Consider the following 27,966-nt stretch of genomic DNA (forward strand, 5'->3'; position numbering starts at 1 on the left):
ACATGTCCTGTCTCTTTTCAGCCGTCCTGTCCTCAAAAGGCAAAGAAAATGGCCCCAAAAAATAATATGGAAAAAAAAATATATCCATTGATTTTTACTAGAATCACATCACAGTTTAACATTCAACTCTAAATTGCTTCTCTTGTTTTATTATAATGTTTTTAATGAGTGTGTCACTCTTAATCTAACAGACAGTAGACACACAGACATGAGCAGCAGCATCAGTTTACCATCTCCTGTTCTCAGACTAGACGTCACACAGCTCTGCTTGTCTGCACACTGAATACTAAACACTACAAAACCTTTAGACTTTTTAAAACGTTGAATTCATGTTAGACCTCCTCTATCTGTAAAATGTCATCAGATAACTTTAGTCTGGATTTGGTGCTATATCAATGATAACTGCTTAGTTTTGTAGGGAGACCATGCTTGTGCAGAAAGTGATGTTTATATTTGACATAATAAAGAAATCATTCCCCTGTATCTGATTTATTTAACTCAACATTAAAAATGCGAGCTGGCAGTCCAAGTAGACAGAAAAACAGGCCCATTCACTTTGCTCAAATCAGGAAAACAGCCATCACAGTCAATCACAGCGGTGTCGTTAAGCCCCCAGCATCCAATTAGAGGAGATTATCTGCTAAGAGTCTTACAATGAGCATCACGTCCCCACCATGTGTTTCCTCCCATGCAGAGATCATAGAGACGCCAGCACTGACACCACTACGCCTTCATAACTACCTGAGGCCGTATGTTGTTGTGTACAGAGGATTTAACACCGCGGTATACCAAAGTTTACACCTGCTCCTACCCAAACCAATGCTCAGGTGTGACTGAAGAAACCAGCATTTAAGTGTGGCTGCTTAATCACTACTTTAGCTCTGGTTTTGAAGCTAGAAGAAGCAACAAAATGTCACCAGGGGTCTCATTATACCAGCATTTATTTTTTAAACTTTGATGTGATTCTAGTAAAAAAAAATATTTCAGCTTTTTAATTTACAAAAATATCATGCATACACCTGCACACTGTCTAAATTGCACAAAAAACGTTGGCATTTAGACAGTTAGTGCCCACTGCTGGTTATAAAAAGTAGTGTACTATATATTTTTGTCTCATTGATTTAAATGTTCATATTTGTATGTTATTGTGTCGCGAGGAATTCTTACGTTCCTAGTCATGTAGTGAAACAGAGGGATTAACAGTCTGATCATTACATCAGTTTATGGATATAATTTACTCAAGGAGACATTGGGCCGCTAATGTTCGCTTCTCTGGAGACACACATTTGGTCAGGTTATTTCCCACAACCCTATATTGATTTTGGATACACAGAATTCACTACAACAGCTGTTCTTTACTTTTGAGAATAACAGCAGAGGCATAAGGATCCAACAACTTAAAACAGAGATCCCAGAAATACTTTGAAATATGTTAATTCCAGAGCTATGGCTAAGGTGTTATTGTGACCAACACCATAGGTCGATACCAAACATGACTATATATTGTCATATTTATTATTTTTTTAGCACAGCCCAACCACTCTTCCGGTTTATGAAAATCTTGAATTTTCATTTATGGGTGCAGGGAGCCAAAAACTCAGAAAAAAATTAAATGTATGTTTATAAATTAAGTCAATTGCCTCTGCATACAAAGGATTTACAGGTGAATAAAATGCCCAGCACAAATACACAATGTACAAACTGATACACAATGAAACAGATAGAACTTGCTTACATTTGCAGGAGAGGTTTAAGTCTGCAGAAAGATTATCATTTTGGATTCTTGGATACCTTTTGACACCATGTGTTTTAAAATGATTGAATCTGTTATTCTAATTAATTGATGGAATCAAAAAGTAAAAAAAAAAAAAAAAACTACAGACCTTCAGGCATATTTTGTATCTAAATGAAAACAGAGCGTGCAGCAGTGCTTCATTCTTATTCACAGGTCTTCAAACACTGACATTTTAGTACGGATCTCATTGAATACAGACTGATCAACAAATGGGTATAGATCTTTCAGCTGCAGTGAGAAACACTGTACTGTCTTCACACTGTAAAGGAACATTCTGCATTAACTGTTAAACTAGTGGCACATGATGCTGCGCTGTTGAAACAGCAGCTTCACTGTGTGTTAATGTGAAGGAATGTGTTGTCTTCGTGTTTCTCTTTCATGTTGAATCAGTGATGAACCGCTTTAAATTACAGACTGTGTACAAGAAGAGGTCGTGATCATCATCAAAGCACATGCGATAGTGACATTCCAGGCGACTTATTTCCCTGTCGATTAAACGGCAATTTAAATTCAGACTTTCCAACTTCTCGTTCAGAAAACAGCCGACACTGAGCACAGTTTATTTATAGGTAGACACAGGGTCACGGTGTCTGCAGGTAAATGATACCCAATTGTTTTGCAGACTGTGGCTAACGTTAGCCTTCAGTACTCCTTGCAGGTTAACGTCCACATGCAATGATGACCCGTTGCTCCGGTCGATAAGCCACTTTATCCTGACACAAGCAACTTTATCTCCAGTTTCTTTTGATGTCCATCTGTCCCCTGTGCTTTTACATTCAGACAGTAGAACAATGAGAGCAGGCCCATTAACGAGCTACAGCCCCAACTAGTGGCAGGGGGCTGTATTACAGCTTAGACACGACGTTGAACTGGCATTGTGGGCCTCCATTGAGAAGAATATTAATCATTAGTTTAACTGACATGCAGCATTTGTATGTCTGCCTGCAAATAAACTCCCAAAAACAGCAAATTACCAAATATTGATGTGTCTAGGATTTCTATTTTTGTTGCCGTAGTATCCAAACAGGTATCAATATTGATTGATTTTATTTAAATTTGTTTCTACAATCATAACAAAGTTAAAAATGCGATTTTATGGCAACCCTACTGAGGACATACTGTGTGGTCACTGCAGAGTAAAAATGTGTCATTCATGTTAACTTTGGGTGAAAACAATCAGAATGCAGACATTCTTAAAATTCCTGCAGCGTCCCAGACGAGCCATACTGATGTTTTTTAGCTGTCACGAGGACTGAGCATGTTTGTAGCTGTTTTTCAAAAAACATGTTCAGTTCAAAGTAACTGCACTGCTGTTAAAAACAAAACAGGTTATTTCAAAAAAAATTCCTGCATCTTGAATTCCTCGAGCTGCAAATAACTATCATTTTAATTATTGAATAATCGGTTGACCATTTATCAATTCATTGATTAATTTGATAAATTTTTCCATTCCATTTCCATTTTTCCACAGAACACAGACTCTTGAAGGTCCCTGAGGTGTTAGAATTATATGAAATTATAAATAATTCATCAAAAAGCTTGAACAGACCATGGACTAACACAAATACAAATATATACAAGGTGTGTTTAAAAAAAACAATTCCTTTACTTCACTGACTGAGGACAATAGTTGTGTTCTTTGAATGTAGGACTTATATTTGTAATGAGTTCTTTGACAGTGTTTTTTCAAAGTGTTTGATGATCAAATCGATTTGTGGTTGCAGCCCTAGAACTCTGAATGCAGTGAGGCTACAGTCAGTTGTCAGCTGGATGATCTGTCGTGGTGTTAGCTGCTGGTTGATCACCTTGCCGGGTGCTGCCCCTGTGTGAGTGTGTAGAGAACAGGTAATCAGTGTGTGCAGAGAGGCCTGATGGAGTTGCTCACATACAGAACACAGTTTGCTCTGCTGTGTCATAAATGGAAAAAGTCAGATTCATGCATATGCACGTGGACGAGCAGGAATGTGTTCCCCTCCGTGCAGAGAGTGTGCGTAGCTGTGTGATTAGAAAGCTTTCTTTGTTGAAAAAGGAGCACAGACAGAGGGAGGATTGTCCTCAGGTATGTCATGAAGATGCTTCCACATCAGTCAGGTCGCAGATCAGTTCATTTTTAGATCTCAAACAAATTAAGGCAATTATTTTATTTCTGGGAATCCAGGGACAAGGTTTTATGTAGTACTGAGATTTCCTTACTTAGCAAATACTCCATGAAATTAATATTGCAGCTACAGTTGTCCTGATTCCAGAGTTTAAAGCTCTGGTATGATTATAGTATTAAATAAAACAGAATATTCGGTCCTTTCATCCCTGGCAAAAGTTAACAAAAACAAAACCTTCACAGGCTTTTTCAGTTCTTAATTTCCCCTCTTCAGGTCTTTAAGGATGGGAAAAAAAGTTTAAAGAAGTTCAGTTTTCCTTTTAAGTTAACTAAAGTTAAAAAAGTAACTCACTAAAGAGCACCCGTCAATTAGGTCAGTCAGTGGCATTAAGGGAACAGCAGCCAGCGGTCTGTGGGATGACCTACTGTCAATGTATTGCCTTCTGATTTGTTGAGCTGAGCGGCGTTGGTGCAGTTGAGTCTGTTTGCCTGAACGATCCTATAGCATAACCTACCTCTAGGTTTCAGAGTTTTTCAGACATGCATCTAACTTAACTTTACACACAGAATAAAGCGCGCTCCATTTGGTGGGTCGTGATGTCATTTATAGCAAGTCGTGGCACGTGGAACTGACTGTGCCATATTTAAAACGAGAGAGTTACAATATGTCACCAGCATGGAGAGAGAACTTTTCTCTTTATTGAGGGTTGATGGTTTTATTCCTAAATCACTCACGTGCCCACTGCTACCATTGTTGTGAACTTTATTTTATCCAGAGTTTGGTCAGCAGGATGTACCGCTGTCACCACCCCAGCTTAAGATTTCCTCTTTGTTGCATACTGATATGAACTGAACTCCTTTAAAATAGATCTTGTTTTGACTTAAGGAGAGTTTTTAAGAAGAGTCTTAAATTATTTTTTTCAGCTAAACAAAGGGTTAAATAGCAAAGATGGTTGAAAACGTGAATGAAGGGGTTTGTGTGTGGCTAACATGGGTGTGGCCTCGCTGTTTAAAGAGACAGAAACATTAAAAGGAGCAGACCGCAGCACACTCACTCATTCTTGGCACAGAGATTACAGCGATGCCGATCGGCACCACCACACCCTCCACCCTCCATCGCTCTGCTCCCATGAGGAGAGACCTTCACTTCGTCCCTGGAAAACACCACAACTCCCCCACAGCGCCGCGTTAACGTCACAGGACAGGGAGGAAACCGTCGGGAATGTCTTATTGTTATATTTTGCAGACATGTGTATAGCTGTAATAACCAGCATGTTTTAAAGACAGTTAATGACTTTGTAATAAATAAGCAGCTGTCATGTTAGCATGCAGTGAACTTTGCAGGAGGAGGGGGGGTGTCCTTGTAGCATGCGTTCATGAGCAGCATTGCTCAGATTGATCACATTCTCAGACTGTGAACCTCCAAGGTGTGAGGTTGGCAGAGTTGATAGTCCCGAGGCTGCAGAGATGACATCAGACAGAGAGGGGGAAACAGAAAGTCTTCAGGATTGAGTGCTGACTGGACTCTGTCCTTGATGTCTACGTCTCATCAGTCTGTCTGCAGGAGCTGAGAGAGAAACCAGGATGCTTCTCATAGGATCCTATCGGCTCCACATTCATTCATTTTTATTTATTTTTTCTCTGATTGTGACACAGGATTTCAAAATATATCCTTTGACTCACAGGAAACCAGGGTAGAGATCTGAGGACTTGCTGTAATGTGTGTGTTGTAGGGCATTCACATATTCACACAGAACTTCTGAAAAACTCCTGATATTTTGCAGGAGGAGCTGTGTCACATTATTCACTCTGACTTCATTAAGTTTCTCCTGCCAGCCGCCAAATATTTTTTTCTGCAGAAAGTTGAGAGAGCTGATGATAGAAAGCAGCAGGATGTAACCAGGAGAATTCACCTGGAGCAAATGGCGGATGGTGGCGTTTGTTCCCTGAGAGAGTGGCATGACCATTGAAAGCACACGACCAGTTTGATCTCTGTTCTCGTACTTGAACAGCTGCATTGTGTTTTCTGTTGGCCACTGTGTTGTTCTCTGTTCTTAAAGGTGAAACTGTGATCATGCCAAACTACATGTAGCATTTATATAAAGTACAAAGTATTGTCATTATCGCCTGGTATAGTTGACTCTTCTGCCACTTCATGCAATAAAGTAAAAATAAAACTCTGAACTGTGACACATTACTGCTCAGGATATTGCCATTTAAGTTCAGTCTCAGTTCTGTGGCGTGGTCCAAAGCCAGACTGATACATTTTTAACAAACAGTTTTGGCCCCAAAAAAGTGTAAAGTTCCCGATAAACAAACTTTTTCAATGTGCTGCCTCCTCCGGCCTGCCTGTGGCTGACCATGCTGATGCTTTTACACTTTAGAGAACGTTTTGTTAAGATTTGTTGAAAATGCAGCAAACAGAGCTAGTTTTTTATTTTCTCTGCGTTGTAGTGGTGTATCCATAGCAACAGCAAGTTAAAGAAACAATATGTCGATTATGGGATCACTTTGGGACAGTTTAAGTTTTTCAGGACGTAGACTGGAGCGTGGAGAGTGATGTTTAAAGGCCTTAGGTTCCCACAGCTTCTTCTCCAAGAGACACAGAGTAACATCTCTCTTTCTCTGAATACTGGATCCATCATGACCTGTCTCCTCTCTCCTCAGATTAACCCGTTCACCTCCTCCTCCTCAGCTCCCTCCTTTTTTCTCCTCCTCCTCCTCCTCCTCCTCTTAGTGTGCAGACTGTCTAGAATGGCGCTCAGTTTTTCCATCTTCTCACGCCACTCTCTGCCTCTCAGCTTTCCTCACAGGAAATAGTTGTCTCACCAAATCCACAGGTTATGACGAGGCAGACCCGACAAACCTGACACATTGGCTCCTCTCTTTCTGTGCCTCTGTGCTAACACACCCTGATACCTGTGTACGGTTTAATTAATCCAGAAACCAGTTTAAGAAAGTCTTTGAAATAGTCATTGCAATCTTCTAACACATATTCTGATGACGCTGTATTCCCTAGGAGCAACTGTAGTTAGTATACAACATGGACGTAGCCTCAGTGACATCACCCATTAGTTTCTAAAGAGGGGTTTTGAAGCCCGAATTTTCCTCTGGGATTAAAAAAAGTATTTCTGATTCTGTTTCTGACGGCGTTCACCATATTGGAAATGCTGACTCTACCTTTCTTTAGATCAATCTAGAAACAGACAAAGAGGTGGAGCTGAGGCGGGGCCTTAAGCCTCCTGACAAACAGCTACAACTCGCCCACGTCAGTTAACTACACCACACCCCTAATTATGTATGAATAACTTTTTTTATTATTTTTTTAACTCAGTTTTTATTGAATTTTTACGTGTTATATAGCACAAAGAAAAGGAAAAAAGAGCACAGACTTACACATGAAAAACAAAAACAGTACAGGAATGCATACCAAAACAGGCAAGGTCAAAGAGTCACATTTTTGCATTATTACATCAAAACAGAAGGAGTCAGGTTTAGGAGCTCAGTCATTCCAGTCTGTACCCGTTTCTATAGTGCATTCTTTCGTAAGGTCAATCTGCGTCCTCATATATCCAAAGATAGTTGTATGAATAACTTTTAGCCTTAATAAAATCAAAACAGATGAGTAGTAAACAAATTTGCCTCGCGTTAAGTGTGTACAAATAAGAAATAAGCTAAAGAGACCAAAACTAAATATAACTTAGGGCGCATTCACACTAGCAAAGTTGTCCTGTACCGTGCTTAAGCACTATTGTCCCCCCCTCCCCATGTCCCCGCTGGCCTGCACTCACACTGCTCCAGGACTAACTGGGCCTTAGCACGGTTACCTCTTACCTTACATAACGACGTTAAACAACAAATGTATGGCTTTACATGATCTGTCGGGTTTACGTCTGCACATCATTACTGACTTTGTGGCTTATTTTGAGAACTACTGGCTCTCCTGATTTCTTCATAATAAAGACTGTCAAAGTTTGTTTACCCGCGTGCTCGTGCTCGTGCATGTCCTGTGCCGAAGCACACCTCTCTGAAGTGTGCCATGGCCAATGAAGTGTACCGTACTCGAGCACGGTACGGGGCGGTCACACTGGTCAAAAGAACTTGACTTTAGGGGTGAAGCGTGCTTAGGCATGATACGGATTGCCTAGTGTGACCGCGCCCTAAGAGCGGGTTATTCGCTGTACTTGCATGCAGATATCTGTTTGTAGACATTCATTAAAAAACATAGTCTTTGTTAGATAACTGCATTCAGCTTCTTTTGACCTTATGTTTGTTATATTGGTTGTATTGTGTGTGGCTAATGCCAATGTACCTGTATCATTTAGAGACAGTACACTCTCTCTCTCTCTCTCCCTCTATCTCTCTCTCTCTCTCTCTTTCTTTCTCTCTCTCTTTCTCTCTTCCTCTCTCTCTCTCTTCCTCTCTATCTATCTCTTTCTCTCACTGTCTCTCTCTCTCTCTCTCTCTCTCTCGCTCTCTCTCTCTTTGGGTTACTAATATGACTGAAGATGTTTTTTTTAAAGCTTCTATACTTATGTCAATACTATCAATCATTAAAAGGAGATTGTATTCATTTTATAACGCCTTGAAAAGTATCAGAGATTTGGAGATGTTGTGTGTGTGTGTTTGTGGTGTGTGAATGTGGTGTGTGAATGTGTGTTTTCCCTGGATGTCTCCATCAGACAGTCTCCAGCTCTATAAATCCTATTAGTGTTCGCAACATCCCCCACAGCTCTCCTCTAGCCCTGCCAGGGAACGTGCACTGTCACTCCGCTCCGTCCCTATTGTTTTGGCAGGAGGATCACCTACCTGTCAGACCTGCGCTGACCAGAGGCCACCTCATTAGGAGAGGCGTCATCCTGCCGCCCTGCGGAGCACATGTTTGGGATTGGGTGCCAGGCCTCTGGTGCTTTAACATCAGGAGTTATTACATAGAGAGCTTATTTTCATACAGCCAAAGTCGATCTGGCTGATCTGCTTTACATGGATCAGGCTGAGTCTCCCTCCTCGGTTTGTAGGAAAATAACTGTGTTGTTAAATTCTTAACAGATGTGGGAGGTAGCAAGTTTAGGAGTCTTGTAAAAGAACTACATCCTCCAAGTAAAGCTCAGACCTTCTTTAAGATACTCTGTAGAAACACTCAACCAATTTTGTAGCAGGATGAGGATGTTAGAGGTGATTATTTTAGTCAGAAACAGAGGATGCATCTCTCCCCTTGAAGCCTGATTCAAAGACAAAAACATGAAGTTTACCTTTGATAAATACAGGAACTGCAGGTTTACTGCTGTTATTTATCTGATCACTGCAGTCATTCAATTAAAAAGTATTTATAAAGACCAAAGCAGAACATTTAAAGGTTATGCTGAAAGTGTTTTGCAACAGATTTGGTTGTAAAAATATCTGCTAAAAATCACTCAGCATCCTCCGAAGTTCGGACTTAGGAGCTGTGTGTGTGAGTGTGGATAGGGCTATACAGACTGCTTAAGATCAGCAACACCAACTCTTAACTTAAACAGTCTTCAGTTGTGTTTCGACTCACAGTGAGCAGCAGGTTTGGACTGAAGACTCTCAGGGGGTCTCAGGTAGTCTTCCAGGCCTGCTGCACGAGGTGACATCTGGACCATAAGCATACAGCTGTTACACTTTTACCTGGGGGTCGAATGGCCATGCTGTCGGTGGGATCAAACAGGGACAGGGTTGTAATTAGTACCCCGCCACGGCCCTCAGGGCAACACCATTGTGCTGGGGGGGAGGGACTGATTGTACATGTTTCAGCTCCACCAACGTGTCCTCCAACACTCTGCAGATAAAACCTCCAGTTAGTTTACAGCAGCAGCACACATGTAGCACTCAAGAGGAGCATGTTGTTACAAACATTCAGCCTCACATGAGCTCTCATTGTGTGCATCAGGATGTGTCATTCACATCACATATTACCATGAAATATACAGCAACACTAAGGTTGTGAAAACTTTCAATACGTGTTTTAAAATGATAAAAACTAAAAACAGTAAAAAAAATAAAAAATATGTATCCCAAAGGTGAAAGAGAGAAACAACGATTAGCACAAATATGTTTCCAACAAATAGTGTGCAGTAGTTTACCTGCAACTTTTCATAATTGAAACAAAAAAAATGACACAATATCAGGTGCCTAGGACTTTCTACATTTGTTTCTGTGGTATCAAACAGGTATTTGATTTTTACTAGAATCATATCAAAGTTTAACATTTTAATATCTTCACAATTAGGAATGAGCATTTCACATGAACAGAAAATGACTTCACGGTCCAACACACTTTTGGTTCTGGAAACAGCTGACGTTTGTGGGTTGGGAAGTTGGTAAGGAGGACCAGACCTCACTTGAGGGTGACTCGTTGTGTGACCACTCTTTGGTTACTTTTTCCCCTAGACAGATCCAGTTATAATTTCAATAATGATTTCTTGTTTCTGTCCAGACCATTCTGCTTTTTAATGTTTTTTTTGGGAAGTGAAATAGAGGAATCTTGAAATAGAGCTCATACACATATTATGTGCTCATACTTTCTTTGTCCTGTGTTCCCTTCCCTCACTCCTTTAGACACAATCAGTGTGTCAGTGTGTAAAAGAGTCCTAATGTGTTAGTCCAGCTTAAACTGGATTTAAATGAAGTCTTACTCAGAGTTCTGAACATACCACACTGTTGATGCAGAAGTCTAATAGCTTAAATGGGTAGCATAGCACAAGCAGCATTGTCATCTGCCATTAGATATGACCATAAGCAGTTTTAATCTCGTCAACGAAAGAAATGACGAAAGTATTCGTTGAAGAAGGTCTTTTTAAATTAGTAAACTATGACGAGACGAAACTCTGCTATTTGACGATTTGATAAATAATTTTACTTCGTGTGTGTGTGTGTGTGTGTGTGTGTGTGTGTGTGTGTGTGTGTGTGTGTGTGTGTGTGTGTGTGTGTGTGTGTGTGTGTGTGTGTGTGTGTGTGTGTGTGTGTGTGTGTGTGTGTGTGTGTGTGTGTGTGTGTGTGTGTGTGTGTGTGTGTGTGTGTGTGTGTGTGTGTGTGTGTGTCAATGTGTAGCCTGCAGCCTCTAAATTAAATCAGTAACAAATGAGTAATATCTGACTAAATATAAAGGACATTTTCATCAGGAGACTATGACTAAGTTAGAAAATGGTGTGAAGATTAACACTGACCATAAGCCAGCGGAATAGCAGAACATTTGTACCAAAAATTAAAATGTAGAGTAGGTATGAAATGTACAGAGGCCTACAACCAGTTTGCTGCTTAGTTACTTGTTAGTAAGGTCAACAGGGAGGGAGAAGGCCTAATGGTAACTAGCTGAAAGGCAGCATATCGCCACCTACTCAGGAGTCAGACATAGTTCAATAAATGGTTTCTTCCCCTGTGCTTACTGGGACAAGGACAGTAGTCCAATTAAATGAGCTAATGGAGCTTTAACTGTAGCTCAACTAGGGAACATACTGAGTGTGATAAGAGCTGTGAACGCTGCACAGTGAGACTCAGACTTCAAAGATTTACTCCCGAGTGGAGAGATTGTTTAGGGCGGGGACTGAGGTGATTATAGGCTTGAACTATTCACTTTCTTTTGTCAAGAGTGTGTGTGTGTGTGTGTGTGTGTGTGTGTGTGTGTGTGTGTGTGTGTGTGTGTGTGTGTGTGTGTGTGTGTGTGTGTGTGTGTGTGTGTGTGTGTGTGTGTGTGTGTGTGTGTGTGTGTGTGTGTGTGTGTGTGTGTGTGTGTGTGTGTGTGTGTGTGTGTGTGTGTGTGTGTGTGTGTGTGTGTGTGTGTGTGTGTGTGTGTGTGTGTGTGTGTGTGTGTGTGTGTGTGTGTGTGTGTGTGTGTGTGTGTGTGTGTGTGTGTGTGTGTGTGTGTGTGTGTGTGTGTGTGTGTGTCTGTGTCTGTGTCTGTGTGTGTAGAACACTCGTCTCCCAGCTTTCCTTCACCCACGTCTTCCTTCCCGTCCTCCCCTGGGCAGCTCTCTGTCTCTAAATGCTGCTCTGTGTACCTCCAGCACTCCACAAGTATGCAGCTGCCCACAGCACAGCTATAATTACCTACAGCAATAAAAAAAGAGAGAAATTTTAACCAATATTGGGTCGTTTTTCCTTTACTTTTATGGAAGCTTTTAATTTAAGATCCTGCCTGGATGTCATGTCGTGGGACCCGCCCATGCTGGGGCTGGTCTGCAGCAGCTGTGAGTCTCTGTAGATACTGAGAGAGTGTATGTGAGCTCTCCATGTCACTCTTTATCAGCCTGTCTGTGTGGCTGCTCGGAACAGGGCTGCTTTGACATCACCTAACATGACCCTGTCACGATAGCAGGGTGACGATATGTTCAGGGTTTGGAACAATTTCAATTGGATCAATTGTTATTCTGCTTATTGAATCAGGTTCTCATTGAATCTTGATTCAGATTCCAAACATTTTGGAGACAGAATAAAATATTTCAAGAACAAAAATTAACCTACCTTTACTGTTAGAACGCTAAGGCTCTCATATTTAAATGGGCAGCAATACCCTGTGTCCTTCCAATTAACTGAATTGAAGGTAGAATCCTCACATGACGGGCGCTGACATGTTGCACTAGTGATGTAATTAGGAGCCAAGACACAGAAGGGAGCTGGCTGGTGGAACGGCAGGTACTCACCCTGTACTCACCCTGTTTAGCTCTGGGAACACTGAGACCGGTTAATAAAGTTTTTTTACTCAAACTTCAACACTAGAAAAACAAATGTAGAGGAGAAAAAACAAAGGTTGAGGTTCAATTATTACTTATTACCTGAAAATCTCCAAACATCTCTCACAGACTACACGTCCTCTTCTATGTCCCAGCCACATCTCACGGTGTGCTCACGTTCAGTTTGACCTCCAAGCAAACTGATTTAGACAATCTGGATTAGAGGACGGCCAATTAATCCGAGCTTTGGCCTTGTTAGTCGCTGACGGCTGTGCAGCCCTGACCGGTCACCCAGGGACATGCGCCTCTGTTTGTTTTTCCTTCTCAAGAATATAAAATGATTTGGTTTTTAAGTCCATTTATCAGATGGTGTCTATAAATAAACAATTTATAGATTATATAATGCTTACTAATTGGAAGAAATAGAGAAAATGTCTTCAAAAATGGAGGTTGACCTTTTTTTTAGCTTTTATGCGTGCCCAATAAGAGCTAGAAAAACGCGTCTTGGCCCTCAGTCTGAGGCCATTTTAACAAGAAATCCATCCACTGAAAAACAGAATCGTTTCTCATTCGCATATTCCAAAATGTTAAGCATTCTGATGACAGTCTTTCATAACAGCTTCCGTGCACACAGATCCTCATAAACAACTTAAAATGCTGTAGTATAAATACTCCTACGTCTGGGTCGGAGCTGGGTCAGGCTGATTCACACCGACTCATCCAGACGGAACTAAAGCAATGTAAAGTTCTTCTTTTCGGTCATTGTGGTTCACCTGTCCTCTCTCGTGGTTTTCCTGAACGTTTAGCAGACTTCTCTACAACTGATAATGATGATAGCACATACACTTAGCAGGTCCATCCCGAGGAACCTACAGGATCTGAGAGCTCAAATCAACAAGAAAACGAACCACTGAAAAACAGAATCGTTTCTCTTTCGCATATTTAAAAAAGTTCATTATTCTGATGACAGTGTTTCCTAACAGCTTCTGTGCACACAGATCCACATGAACAACTAAAAAACGCTGCAGTATAACTGCCAGGCCAGTAGATGCAGATGTGACTTTGTAATGAAACAACACGCTCATGCACACATATTCTTCCTTTTATAGTGTGGTGATGTGTAAACATACAAAAAATGTTAGTGTTTACAGACGATGAAGTGGGACTGGTACGCCAACAGACCCAGAACTCAAAACGAATTCATTTCTAGAAAACGTCAACTGGGAGTCAAAATACTCTCTACGTCTGGGTCGGAGCTGTGTCCTGCTGATTCACACTGACTCATCCAGAGGGAAGTGAAGCAATGTAAAGTTCTTCTTTTCGGTCATTGTGGTTCACTTGTCCTCTGTCATGGTTTTCCTGAACGTTTAGCAGACTTCTCTACAACTGATAATGATGATAACACATACACTTAGCAGGGCTGCTCTGCCAACTGTCACACACTTGACTAGATTAGATACACTCAGTCTCTTTGGAGAAAGGTTACATGTTACTTACAATAAAACATCTCTACCATATAGTGTTTCTATACATGATACAGGTAATCAAGAGGAGAGATGAAGACTCTAGGGTTATAACCAAATCAGAACTTTAAACTGTAGTACGATGATGTAGATACCAGTTTGATACAACGGCGACAAAAATAGAAGTCCCAGACACCCGCTACTGGCCAATTTCTGTTTTTTTTATGCCCAAAAATCCTGCAAATCTAAATTGTGCAAATACATTTTTGGCACAGAAAAGTTGCCAATGTTTCTTTTGCAATTTTAAAAATGTTTTGGTTGACCCCCCCCCCCCAAAAAAGGATATACACCTTTTTAAATGTTTCCCCTCAGTTATCATTCATAAATCTCTTGCAGCAGCTTTCATTAAACATATATATTTAAGACTCCATCACACACATTTTAGAAGTGTTTCAGGGTTTTTATTGTTTCATCCAAGAAGTTTCTTTTCCTGTGGCTCTGACTCTGCTGTAATAAACTCTGCTGTAATAAACTGTAATAGCGCTGTAATAAGCTCTACTGTTCGAGAGCTGTAATAGAGCTGTAATTGTCCATATCTCCCATCTCTCCCTGGGAGCCTGAGCAGAGGAGGACATCTGGACGGAGGGACCGGCTGGAGGCAACAAAGGGCCTTTTCTGCTTCATTCACCCTCCTGTCCAGTCCTCATAGGACACACAAACCAAAAGGGCCTGCTCACATTCCTCCTTCATGAGAGCTTTCAGCATCACGCTGTAATACGAGCTCACATCCAGCCATGATGCTGATCTCCATCATGATAAAACTCAGACCTCTTAAAGGGCTCATCAGGGCCTTTTTAGAATCACTGTTTGGGTTTTTAATTATATTCCCTTAAAATGAAGAGGTGAGTGTTTGACCAGGGGGGAGATAGAGGGCTGAGTGTTACATGATCTGAAAAGTATGTGACAGTTATTAAAGAGCTGTCCTCTTACTGGAAATGTTCATTCAGAGCACATTATTCATTTAAAAACAGTGATGGGTCCACATCCTTACATATAGTGCTTGTTAGAAGGATGAAGTTGTTTTTAGCTTTGAGCCTTGACGTGTTTCAGGTCATGGTAATTCAAAGTTAAATCCAAAGTGAAACAGGACTTGATTGAAGTGAATGCAGATACTTGAAAGGCCCTCTTCAGTTCTTCAGAGGTTTGTCTTATAAGGACAAGGACAAGTTCAAGGGGCGCAGGTAGCTTCGTGGTTAGTGCCCGCGCCCCATGTGCAGAGGCTGTGGACAGTTTTCAGGTCCGACCTCTGGATCCTTTCCTGCTTGTCGTTCCCCGCTCTGTCTCTCTCTCTCCCTGATTTCCGGCACTGTCCTATCTGTAAAGTGGAGGCACAAAAAGCCCAAAAATCAATCTAAAAAAAAGTTGAAAGTAAAATCCACTATGTTACCAAACATTTGACTTCCTGTTTCCTTTAGCTGTCGCCCCCCTCAGTCAGTGTCTGACTGTGACCTGAGCACGTGATATTTGGTGAATGATTAGAAAAGTCTCTGGTGGTGTCTGATGATGTTGATTTGATTGCAGTTGACTTGTAATCTTTTCTTCTTGTCCCAAGGTGCAAATACAGTATTTATTATGAATGATTTAAGACTGAATCGACTTAAACATGTCTGCTGGAAGCTCAAAATGATGCCTATCACTAAATGTAAGTGTGAGAGCTGGAGTAGAGGGAAACTATTAACTGGGTTTGCTGTCATGGAAACAGTGGAGAGAGGTTTCTGAGGGGGGGGGGGAGTGTTTGGGGAGGTCTGAGTTCTCTGTATTGTGGGGACTCTGCCAGCGTGCTGACTCATAGAGACCAGCTGTGACCTCACTGAAACATGACTGTGCAGGAGAGGCAAAGACTTGACATCAATCTCTGAATGTTTCCGTTTGACGTTACCTCAGTCGGATGAAGGATTAAAGAGAAATTGATCTGTGGAGGGATTCAGTGAATCATTGTTACAGATCAGGAGTTCTTCATGTTTGATGAAGTGATAAGTCAGATAGTTGTGTAAGTTTTGTTATCAGTGTTTGCATCACGTCCCTGTGGGTGTTTCTGCAGAAACATCTGTCAGCGTGCTGCTTTATGATGCTGGAACAAGAACAGGTCTCTCCGTAGCACCTGAAGAAGTGTTAATGGAAGAAGACGACAGACCAGTGCTCCCTGTATTGATCTGCTTAATGAATAAAAATACACATTGATCAGTCTAAATAACCAATAAGTGCACAGCCAACCTACATTCTCAGGTGCCGCTCGGTTGCAGGAATATACGATGAAAAAATAAAGAAATAATCTGTGACCCTGAAAATGACTTCACTGTAACAGTTTGAGGCTATGACCTCGGACTAATGTTTATTGTGATGACTGGTCATGTGACCATATGTATTTAACACACCTGTGTATGACCTGTGATTACGCAGGGCAAACCTGGAAGACCATACACGTTGTTTGCTCACAATAAAGTTACAGTAAAGTAATTTTTTAGTGGATTATTGATTCGTGACACATTGATCAGTGTGCCGGTGATTGTCTTCATCTTTGTTTAACCAAAACTATTACTAAAAGTGTTTTCACAAAACTTCTGAAACTCTCTTGAAGTATTCAGAATACGCTTCATGTTTTAATGCTAATAAGACATATTTTTTTCACCCGACTTTACCCTGACTGATGATTATTACCTTAAGCACAGCTTTGGCACCTGGCAGCGGCATCGATTGTTTAGAAATGAGTCACACCCACATTTGTCTTGCGCTGATGAAAGCCTTGGACGTATTAGTTTCCTTCAGCTCACTGTTTCACACTTTATAGCGAGTGCTGACTTTTCTTTGCTTTAGTGCTAGCTCTGATTGCCTTTGAGGAGTTTTTGAGTTGAGCACGCTGGTTGCTTTGTTTGTTAATATTTTATTATTAACAAATTGACTGTTAATGGGCTTGCTCCTACTTATCTCTCAGACTTTGTAAAACCACATATTTTATCATGGACACTCAGATCTACAGATCAGTTGCTTCTAGCTTTAAGTTGACTCTGAGGTGACCAAGCCCTCTCAGTCGCAGCACCAAAGCCCTGAACACTCTGCCTCTACATATAAAGAGTCCGGTCCAGACCTCGAACAAGCAACTCAGGAAAGATTTCAGGGGTGAAAGTGTGAAAAAAGCTATTGACTAAGAAAAGAAACTTGAAAATGCTTACTAGAAGTTAAAAAAAATTGTTGTTCGAATGCTTATAAACCAACTGTCTAATAGTGGGTTAAACAATATCAGTTGTAGTGAATTCCCCCTCCTCCCCCTTTGTGCTTAAGTCTGTTGTCATCTTCTCATATCCTGCCTGCTCTCTCTCTCTCTTTCTTCATATCCTGACCTTTTTTTGTTTTTGTTTGTTTTTTCATTAGAGGAAAAAAAGAGCAAAAATCCTTAGAAACTCCTCTGCTGGTTCACAATCAGGCCACAAGCTGTAGATGTTTTAATGGTCCTGCTTTAACCCAGCTGTCCCTCTTATACGTTTGGGACTTCAGTTTATGTGAACAGACTGATCTGAGTGTGTCTCCCTCTGAATGGATGATTTAAAGTCAGCTCTGTGTTCGACGTGATGACCTGACCGTGCAGACTGTCTCTGTAGTCTGACTCCTGCAGTCCACAGGTCAGAAAGCTAATATAGACAGAGTCATCTGGTGCTGTGACCCCCCCCATCACTAGCCAGACCCACTGTGGAGCTGTCCCAGGTGTGAGAGGCTTTTCCTTCAGTTGAGAAATGAGTTTGGACAGAGCGTGCTTGTTTACAAAAAGCCAATTAACGCAGCATAATGCCGTCTCCAATTAGATTGGCATGGTTAGCCGAGAGGCCGGCTATGCCTTTGTCCGGCAGATTAAAGCCAGCCTCAGAGCACCAGGCTGCCCTTTCACCGCCGGCTCGTACTCCACATGAGGTACCATCCAACACACACACACACATACAAACACACAAACACACACACACACACACACACACACACACACACACGACTCTGAGGAAAGATTGGCTTCTTTACCTGTCTGATAAAGGTAATTTGTTCCACATGTCTGAGGCATTACTTCCTTCTGCTGTAAGGTCACAGCATTCTTCAAGGCAAAAGATAGACAGTGAACAATACAGCATGGTCCCAGCAGTGGTGTAGTGCACAGTCTATGCATGTATACGGCTTATACACACTCATTTTTCAGCCTCCATTGTGAATACCCACTAACAATAAGTGAGGTCTTTTACCTGCTTTTTGTAACATAACAATAAGTAAGGTATTTTACCTGCTTTTTGTAAAGTGTCTCGAGATAACACTTGTTATGAGTTGACGCTTGATTGATTCTAAATTTTGTTTTAATGAGAGACATGCTTCTCGCCCACATAAGCCCCAATCACACACATGCACAAACAGGACCTGTGGACATGCATTCGTGGAGAGATGTCAGAGTGGGGCTGCTACACAGGGAGAGCACACCTGAGCTGTTTGGGTGTTCAGTGCCTTTCTCAAGGGCACCTCAGCAGTACTCAGGAAGCATCCTGGCACCTCTCCAGCTACCAGACCAACTTACATATTATGGTACCGCACCTGGACTTGAGCCGGCGACCCTCTAGTTCCCTACTTAGGTCCCTACGGACTGAGCTACTGCCGCCCCCTGATCCCCTGATTTAGAACTGTACCATCCCCTGTCAGTCTCTCCTCGACTGAACCGGCAAATCAATGAAGAAAGGGGTTTTATATAGCAGCATCTGTTTCATAAACTGCAGTATTCAGAGCTTTCAGGGCCACTGCTTCTAAAAGTGACTCAGTCATACCTGATTTATCTGGCAGACTCAACACATGCGTATTATTAAAAGAAGTATTTAAAGGGGGGAGACGTTATCTGTGTATGAATGTGTTCAATAGTAAAGTGGGCGATGTTTGTTCTGTTGTGTATTTAGTCAATAAAGACTTATTATAAATGTTCCATAAACAAAACGTCCCATGTGAGTGTGAGAGTTGCCAAGCTGAGGAAAGTTAAATATCAGAGTATTTAAGTCCTGTGGTGTATGGTTGTTGTGTGTATATTTAAGTCTTTGTTTGCAGAGTAATGGTATCATTACACAAATACAATCCCAGCACACATACTCAGCTCATGAACACATGGGTTTGGCACCTTTAAATAAGTTCTTATCAAAAGTAAAGAAAGCCAAGCAAATATGTTTACCTAAAGAAAGTTAATGCCCTCTGATAATGACCATGTCGTCATTAATTTGTCATGAGTGCATACTGATAGAGTGATTGAAAGAGAGAGAAACAAGAGCACAGCCTGCCAGGTCCCCGAGTAGTCTAAGCATAAAGCAGCTGGTCCAAGCCTGAGCCAGCCCTAATACAAGCTTTATCAAAACAGAAGCTTTTATAGATATCTTTAAAGGTAGAGAGGGTCTCACTCTCTGCCTCCCAGAGCCTGACTGGTAGGTGATTCAGAAGGAGAGAGGCCGGATGACTGAAGGCTCTACCTCCCATAGTACATGAAGAATTTAAAGTCCTTCTTCTCACTTACAAAGCTCTTAATGGTCAGGCACCATCTTATCAAGAGCTCTCAGCATTATTCAGTGGTTTTTTTTCGGACAGGAGGAACTGAGAAAGTTCCTGCGGTCCCAAAACGCCTCACGCTCCCAGAATGCAAGCCTGCTTTTGGTAACTACACTGTAAAACATCACAGCCCTGAAAATTGTTAAAACAAAACCTGAAATTGTTAATCAAAACAATACAGAATTGTGTGATTTGTTGAATAGGTTAAAAACATTATTTTTTAAATAAATGTTGCATAACTCATTGTTTTAATTTGCGATATTAAGTTGAAACAACAAGGTATCAAAAGCCAAAAATAATTCAGAGCTTCAACAACATAGTTGAGATAACTACAAGATTGTAGTTATCTCAACTATGTTGTTGAATTCAACTTCTTTAACTTGAATTTCATTGTTGAAACAAAGTGTGTCTTTAAGTTGACTTAACTTATCTTTTCAAGGCAGCAAATTAACTTGCATTTTTAAGTTAAACCAACTTGAAATGTTTAACAGTGTATTCTAGATTTTATAGAAAGCCACTACAGAGAAGCTGATATTCATAGTAATGTGATATCTTTCCGAGTTCTAGTCAGTACCTGAGCTGCAGCATTTTGGACCACTTGAAGAGTCTCTCGAGATTTATTAGGGCAGCCTGACAAAAGAGAATGGCAAGGACATGACACTGTCTTCACTCATTCAGAGGAGCTTCTAGATTTGGGGAGGGAGAGGTGAATGACTGTAAATAATTGCACTAATGAGTCCTAAGCTTCAGAGGTGAGCACAAAGTGGAGGTCATGAATGAATGAAGGGTGCTAACGATGGTGAAGCTGCAGGAGACGGACGTAACCATCCTGGCCAATTAGCTGTCAGCTGATGACCTCTGGTATTACCCTGCAGGATACAGTCTGAGCTCTCCTCCAGCATCACTTCTCACTGAACAAATCTGAAACCCTCTCACCTTTGTCCCACTAATAGAACTATTACAGACCAACGCACACAGCTTTAACAAGAAGCTTATTTTTTCACCAGAAATGTTAGAGTGAGTCCTGCACTACAGACTGATCATAGAATAGAAAAAGAACAGAAAATACTTTATTGTCTACCCTAATGATGGAAAAAAAAAGATGTTAAAACGTTGTGCTGTCAGCCTGGTCTGTGTCACTATGGTATCCCAGCATGCTTTGCACGGATAAGTGGGGCTTGCAAATAGAGAACAAACCATATGACATGTTTTTTTTAGGCCAACCCGGAAGTAGCATCTCCATGGGGTCTAATGAGAATTCTCCCTATGGGATTTTGGATCATTGCAGAAAATAAGCTCTGTGGCAAACACACATTTCTGATGCGTAGGCGTTTTGTTCGGCAGGATAATCTTCACAGATGAACACCATTTTTAGGATGTTTGAACGGACGTTTAATGTCCCCGAAAACCACTGTAGTCACATTTAGCCACTTGTTAGCAACCGCCTTTTTAAAGACGCGTAAAAAACTTCAAAATTCACAAGTGGGGGAATTACCTAACATAGTTTATGTGGTCTAACAACACGCCAACATCTCTTAAGCTTTTGTTAGCCACAGAACTTATTTCAGGCGTCTAAAAACAAACACATTTAAAATCCCCATTGACTTTTAGACGTTAGACCCCATGGTGCTCAAATGCTAACTTCCGGGTTTTAGGACTCATTCCTGTGGCGCTCTATACAGCTGGTGAACCTCAATTTGTTGGAGGGGCGTTGTTGCCCTAGGGTTAGGATACATTAACCAGTGATGGCAGCAGGCATCCTGTGAGGTAAATTACTGTTTATCGTGGCAGTCTGCTGTCTTTGAAGGAGAGATGTAATGGCTGTCTCTAGTTTCAAAGAAGCATCTTCCTCATTAGCAAATATATACGTTTTTGTATCCTTTATTATTGGACAGACAGGACAGTGGACAGAATCAGAAATTGGGGAGAGAGAGAGAAAGTTGGGAATGAAATGCAAGAACGTAGTCACAGGTTGTGTTCGTACCCGGGCCGTCTGCTTCAAGGACTACAGCCTCTGTACGTGGGGCTAGTAAATAAATAAATAATTCTTCTTAAACAAAATTAGAGGAAGTATTTTCTATTTATTGAAAGAATATGTGATGTTTTGATCCAGCAGATGTCGCCCTTGAGCACCAGCATGAAACCAAAACAATGTGCGGTGCATTATTGTGTTAGCATGCTAATGCTCGTATCTTAACACTGCATGTAAATTTACCTGAAATGAGCGTGATCTAGAAACACAGTTAAGCAGTGAGTACAGTATGTTATTCTTCTTTTCTCTAGTCCCTCAATTAAACAACTTTTATACACGAGGGGAGGAGTCAGCCGGCCGTCCGGGCGATGTAAACAAAGTGAAGATAGGACTCTGAAAACTCTGAAAACATCACAGACAGTGGGACTCGGGTGTTACACCCATTGTAGACAGTCATGACTCACAGAGTTATTTTCAGAGGATGTACTTGATTTCTATTACATTTAAGTGTGAAAATTTGCATATTCTTCCTTTAAAGGACATTACTTGAGTTTGTGTTTTTCACTCGGCAGTCAGGTTTAAGGTGTGAAGACTTAGTGTTTATCTCTAAGGACACAGACTTCCTTTAATGACACATTTTCTGGGTGTTTTGATTGGCAGGCTGGGCCCTGTGGCACTCAGGAATGCGGTAGAGAGGGCAGGTTAATTCCATGGAAAAGCAAAGACCTGCTTAGTCAGTCACTGTGAACATATTCCACTTCAGGTATCACTTTTCACAGATTCCATGCCTGTCCTGTCTCATTCTCTGTATGGGCTTTTCTGGGGAACAATCCTGTGACAGTGGTCCAGAAATTAGTAATTGGTCCTCTGAAATGAGACTTCCCAGAGTCCTGATTCCCCCTTCCTTCAGAGACATCTTGACCATGATTCCCATCCCTCCAGCTGCTCCAATGTCTACCCATTTAAACCCTCTTGTGATTGAGAACCAGGTTAAACCACCTGAAGCTAAGGTCAGCCTGTAAACACTCAGAAGTGGACTCTGCTCTGGGTGCTGCTGCTCACACATCCAGGTCTTTTGTTTGGAGTTTGAATCAACAAAATACTGAACAAAGACTTTTTCTGTTATGAAATGATGAGGAATGTAAGGCCCAACGACCAAACCCTATTAGAATGGGTTTGTTTTTGCTGAAGGTGTGAGTTGAGGTTGTCAAAAACCTTGACACTTAATACTTTTCAAACAAAGTGTTTAATCTCTGTTATTTTAATGATCCATAGGGTTGAAAAGAACCAAAGCCTTAAAAGAATACAAACAGGTGCATAGAAGAGGAATAAATCCTCTACAGATTGCAAGCAAACTGTTGAACACTGCACAAAAAATAACTTTGGCATGTTTAAGGTACCAATATGTTGCCAATCTTGTAGAATTTTTACAATTTTTGGCAAAAAACCCCAAGAAATGACCAAATATTGTTCCTGTGTTATCTAATCAGGTATCAATATAATTTTATTTTTACTACAATCATATCAAAGTTCATGTTGACAACCGTAGAGTGAATGCAGCTGGGAACCAAATGTCCGGTGTCAGGTTTATTTGATTGTGTATGAAATGTAAAATCCCATACATGTTTCAGTTGAACTCATCCCGGTTGCTCTTGTGTGTCCACAGATGCAGCAGCTCTTCTACGAGAACTATGAACCCAATAAGAAGGGCTACATCAGAGATCTCCACAACAGCAAGATACACCGAGCCATCACCCTCCACCCCAACAAGAACCCCCCCTATCAGTACCGCCTGCACAGCTACATGCTCAGCCGTAAGATCGCAGACCTGCGCCACCGGACCATCCAGCTGCACAGAGAGATTGTCCAGATGGGGCGCTACGGAGCGGCCGAACCCAGCAGAGAGGACCTCCAGCTGGGCATGCCCCCCTCGTTTATGCGCTTCCATCCCCGGCTGAGAGAGGAGGTGCTGGAGTGGGAGTTTCTGACGGGGAAGTACCTGTTCTCATCGTCTGATGGTCAGCCGCCCCGCCGCGGTATGGACTCCTCCCAAAGGCAGGCTCTGGATGACATCATCATGCAGGTGATGGAGATGATCAACGCCAACGCCAAGACCCGAGGCCGAGTCATCGATTTCAAAGAAATCCAGTACGGCTACCGCAGGGTGAATCCTTTATACGGCGCCGAGTATGTGCTGGATCTGCTGCTGCTGTACAAGAAGCACAAAGGAAAGACCATGACTGTTCCCGTCAGGAGGCATGCATACCTCCAGCAAACCTTCAGCCAGATCCAGTTCAGAGAGGACCAGGAGATGGACGCCAGGGCCCTCGCCAGCCACATCAACCAGGAGTCCGACTCGCTCTCTTTTCTCTCCAACTCTCTGAAGATGCTAGTGCCCTTCAAGCTGGCCACGTCGGGTCAGGACCAGAGGGAGCCCAAGGAGAAGAAGGTCAACATCCTGGTCCCTCTGTCGGGACGCTACGACATCTTTGTGCGCTTCATGGCCAACTTTGAACGAGTCTGCCTGATCCCCAACCAGAACGTCAAGCTGCTGATCCTGCTTTTCAGCACGGACAACAACACGGAGCGGGTGAAGCAGGTGGAGCTGATGAGGGACTACCACATGAAGTATCCTCGGGCCGAGATGGAGATCAAAACGGTGGACGGCTCCTTCTCCAGGGCTCTGGCTCTCGAAGTGGGCTCCTTGCACTTCTCCAACGACTCGCTGCTCTTCTACTGCGACGTCGACCTGCTCTTCACCAGCGAGTACCTGAAGAGGTGCCGGACCAACACCGCCCCCGGGGAGCAGACCTATTTCCCCATCATCTTCAGCCAGTACGACCCCAAGGTGGTGTACGCCGGGAAGGTCCCGAGCAACAACCACTACGTGTTCACCTCCAAGACCGGCCTGTGGAGGAACTACGGCTTCGGGATCGTCTGCGTCTACAAGGGGGACCTGCTTCGAGCCGGGGGCTTCGACACCTCGATACAGGGCTGGGGGTTGGAAGACGTGGACCTCTTTAATAAATTTGTGCAATCAGGGATACGGTTGTTCAGAAGCACGGACACGGGGATCGTGCATGTCCATCACCCCGTCATATGTGACCCCAACCTGGAGGCAAAGCAATATAAGATGTGTCTGGGCTCCAAAGCCTCGTCGCACGGCTCCACCCAACAGCTGGCCGAGCTGTGGCTGGAGAAGAATGACCACGGCTTCAGGAGACTGGCGAGTACAAACGGCTCAGTAAGGACAGCGTGAGAGAGAGCCGGCGGTCACAAAAACGGTACCTGAACCTTCATCGTAGTGGTGTTCTCACTACCTAATTTATTTTTTACTGAAATCAAAGACTTTACATGGATATATTTTGGAAATATGTCTCGTTTTATATGATCTGATGAACACAAAGTGTGGGCTGAACGTATCATTACTGAAAGAAGGAGTATTGACCAGTGTTGTTGTGTTATCCTGAGGCTCATCCAGCCTGAAACATGTCATCTGTCAGCTCACAGAGGGAGGTCAACTGGAGAATTTCAGTGTTTTTATAGCTGGGCAATACTTTTACATTTGATACTTTTCAATTCAAGCTAAAAAAAAAAGTACAAAAAGATGTGAACAAAAAGACTGATCAAAGTACTGTGTGTCCGCTAACAGATGTTTTTGTCACTGACAGGCTCAGATATATTCCAAGTGTTTGACAACATTACAAAAAAGATCCTACGGTGGCTGACAAGTGTACAGGCTCGGCAACGGCTGGAATTAAAGAAAATGTGCAGCTTATTCAGAAACATGCAAATTATAAATCTCTTGCAAAAGTCCTTCACAAATGCAACGGCTGTAGATGAGAGAGAAAGAGCTGACTTGATAACGAGCTTTAACAATCCAATGTTAGCCTGCCCAAGTACTGATATCAAATATCAGTAACCTTATAAGGCTAAAATGTATGAAAAGCTGTTTAACAGTGAAAATCTGCAGTTCTGGGTTAGGGTTAGGGGTGCCTGCCAAATGTTTACGAGGTGCAGTAAAATGTTCCCTGAGTGTTTAATGACAATAGGCTATTCATTTTACAGCAGCATTATTATGTATGTTGAGTTCAACATCTTTATTAATATAATTTGTATGTGTTTATGAGTTTTTAAAAACACCTAATACAATCCTTTCTGATACCTGTATTTGGCTAATTAATTATTTTTAAAGAGATAAAACATTTTGACTAAAATATTATGACTTTTTATTCTCTAAGCTGCATTGTCCATCGACTAAAACTAGACCTAAAAATGAATCAATTGTGACTAAAATGATGACACATTTTCATCTAACGGCTGAGACTGAATCTAGAATAGCTGCCAATTAAAACAACAATCAGTAGTGTGACATCATAGCAGCCCATAAGGGGGGAGCCAGCTTTTAATTAAGTGAAACATTCAAGAAGAACAGGGACCCTTCAGAGTCGGATTGGTACCCTTGGCACCCCAAGAAAAGGGGAACCAAAAAAATAGGACGGTACGGATTTCTTAAGTTGGGACCATTCCCAACTTGATGGTGAAAACGTCAATAAATGGGAACCGATCTGAACCGGACCGCTGGGTGGAAACGGGGATTTTGCAGGCTGTGGTCATCTCTTAAGAAGTGTGTACACCTTTTTGTCACTAGTTCACACAATAGCCTTCAGCTACAGGGCAGCTAGTTAGCTCATCACTGTACTGTTTGATACAATGGCTGCAGTTAAGAGATGGAAGATAACAGGTGAAACTATGACGAGAAAAAGAGAGAGAGAGTGGACTAGAGTTAGTATTGGACAGGCTTTTACACTTTGACCAGAGCTTCAAATCAGTTCAATACACTGTGTGCTTTTACAGCAGTGCAGATGCACCAAGAGAGCTTTGGTGTGCACCAAACAGAATTCTTCGTCAGTTGCCGAGCCTTTAAACTGGTTGCCCACCGTAGGATCCCTACAGAGATGGACCTGTTTTGTTAAAGAGGAAGATGATTTTTAACTATTCGTGTTTCACTGCTGCCGACTGATGCGATATTTTCTACCCATCAGTCTTCTGTGTTCTAAGTAATAAGGCCCAGGATAAAAAAAAATATGGAATTCTTTTGAATTTGTGCCCTTAGTGAGTTACGCCATGATGGTCCTTAAATGTTCCTTTTCGTTTGCAGCAGAGAGGGAGCCCCTCTCAGAGCTCCGAACATTTCTGAAATCTTGATTGTGACTGTTTACAAAAGACTGATCTGAAGCATCGATGAAAACTGTAATCACGTCCAATCACACCTGAGAACAACTTCATTCCTTCTCCTCTGATTTCAGATGGGTTTTTCTTCTTTTCCTTTGGCTTTTAGAGTTCTGGTTTGATGATACAACACTGTCACTGTCTCCTGATTTAAAAAAAAAAAAAAAAAAATTCTTTATTAATAATTTTGTGAACCCAACTGCTGGATTTTATATTCTCCAATCATCTTTTGCTGTCTAATTTATTGAATTTGCAGGCTCCATTTTCTACTCTGTCTGTTGAAATCTGTATATCGGAAAGATTGTATAACCAGACGTGGGATAGTTTTTTTACATTGAACTCATTATCACCAAAGAGTTTGCACAGTCTGCTTTAGGTATCATGTTGCCTGTGTGCCTGTGTGCCTGTGTGCGTGCGCGTGCGTGTGCGTGTGCGTGCGTGTGTGCGTGCGTGTGTGTGCGTGCGTGCGTGTGTGTGCGTGCGTGTGTGTGCGTGTGTGTGTGTGCGTGTGCGTGGGGTGGTGTGTTGCAGGCTCAGACATGAACCTGGCTGTATTATGGAGACAACATGAAAGCTCGACGCTCTCTGTATGCTCAGTCAGGTGTTTCAGAGACTCCGCCTCTTTCTAGATGGGTGGGGCAAATGTGGGAGGAGCTCTATATCATTAATGTGTCTCTCTCTCTCTTTATGAATGACTAAGCTGAGATAAAAAAAAGTGTCGTGGCTGGTCCAGTGTGTGTTTCAGGTACTGTACGATGTAGCTCTCCATCTCTCCTTTCTCAGCTTCACAAACACGAGTAGCTGAACTTTCAGACTGATGTCACACCATGAATGACTGACTGAAGAATGACTGTGCTGTCTTCACAGTGTTGGTTTTTGTTTTATTTTTTACTTTATTTTGTCCTTTTCTGTTCTTAAACTCTGTCCACCTGGGCCAGGTTTTCTATTTAAAAGTAATAAAAAGGGGGGAAGAATAAGAGGTTTGCTGCTTTGTGGTATTTGTATCAGTCTGTTCTGAGTCAGCATCACTGGGACTCACAATAAGTATCACTCCACCTCAGCCAGGTGTTCTGAATAATGAAGTCAGTGGTGTTCCCAAACTTTTTCTT

General features: G+C 42.0%; 1 protein-coding gene across 1 annotated transcript in view; it reads left to right on the top strand.

Moving 5' to 3' along the window:
- Positions 1–27,834, top strand: part of chsy1 (chondroitin sulfate synthase 1) — a 42,978-nt gene extending 15,144 nt beyond the window's left edge. The window contains exon 3 of the mRNA XM_020631451.3: positions 23,292–27,834. Within this exon, the coding sequence (XP_020487107.2) occupies positions 23,292–24,884 (1,593 nt within the window). The 3' untranslated portion in view covers positions 24,885–27,834. The remainder of the gene's footprint in view (positions 1–23,291) is intronic.
- The last annotated feature ends 132 nt before the right edge of the window (positions 27,835–27,966 follow it).

The sequence above is a fragment of the Labrus bergylta genome, chromosome 3, assembly GCF_963930695.1.
Source record: "Labrus bergylta chromosome 3, fLabBer1.1, whole genome shotgun sequence".
Classification (NCBI taxonomy): domain Eukaryota; kingdom Metazoa; phylum Chordata; class Actinopteri; order Labriformes; family Labridae; genus Labrus; species Labrus bergylta.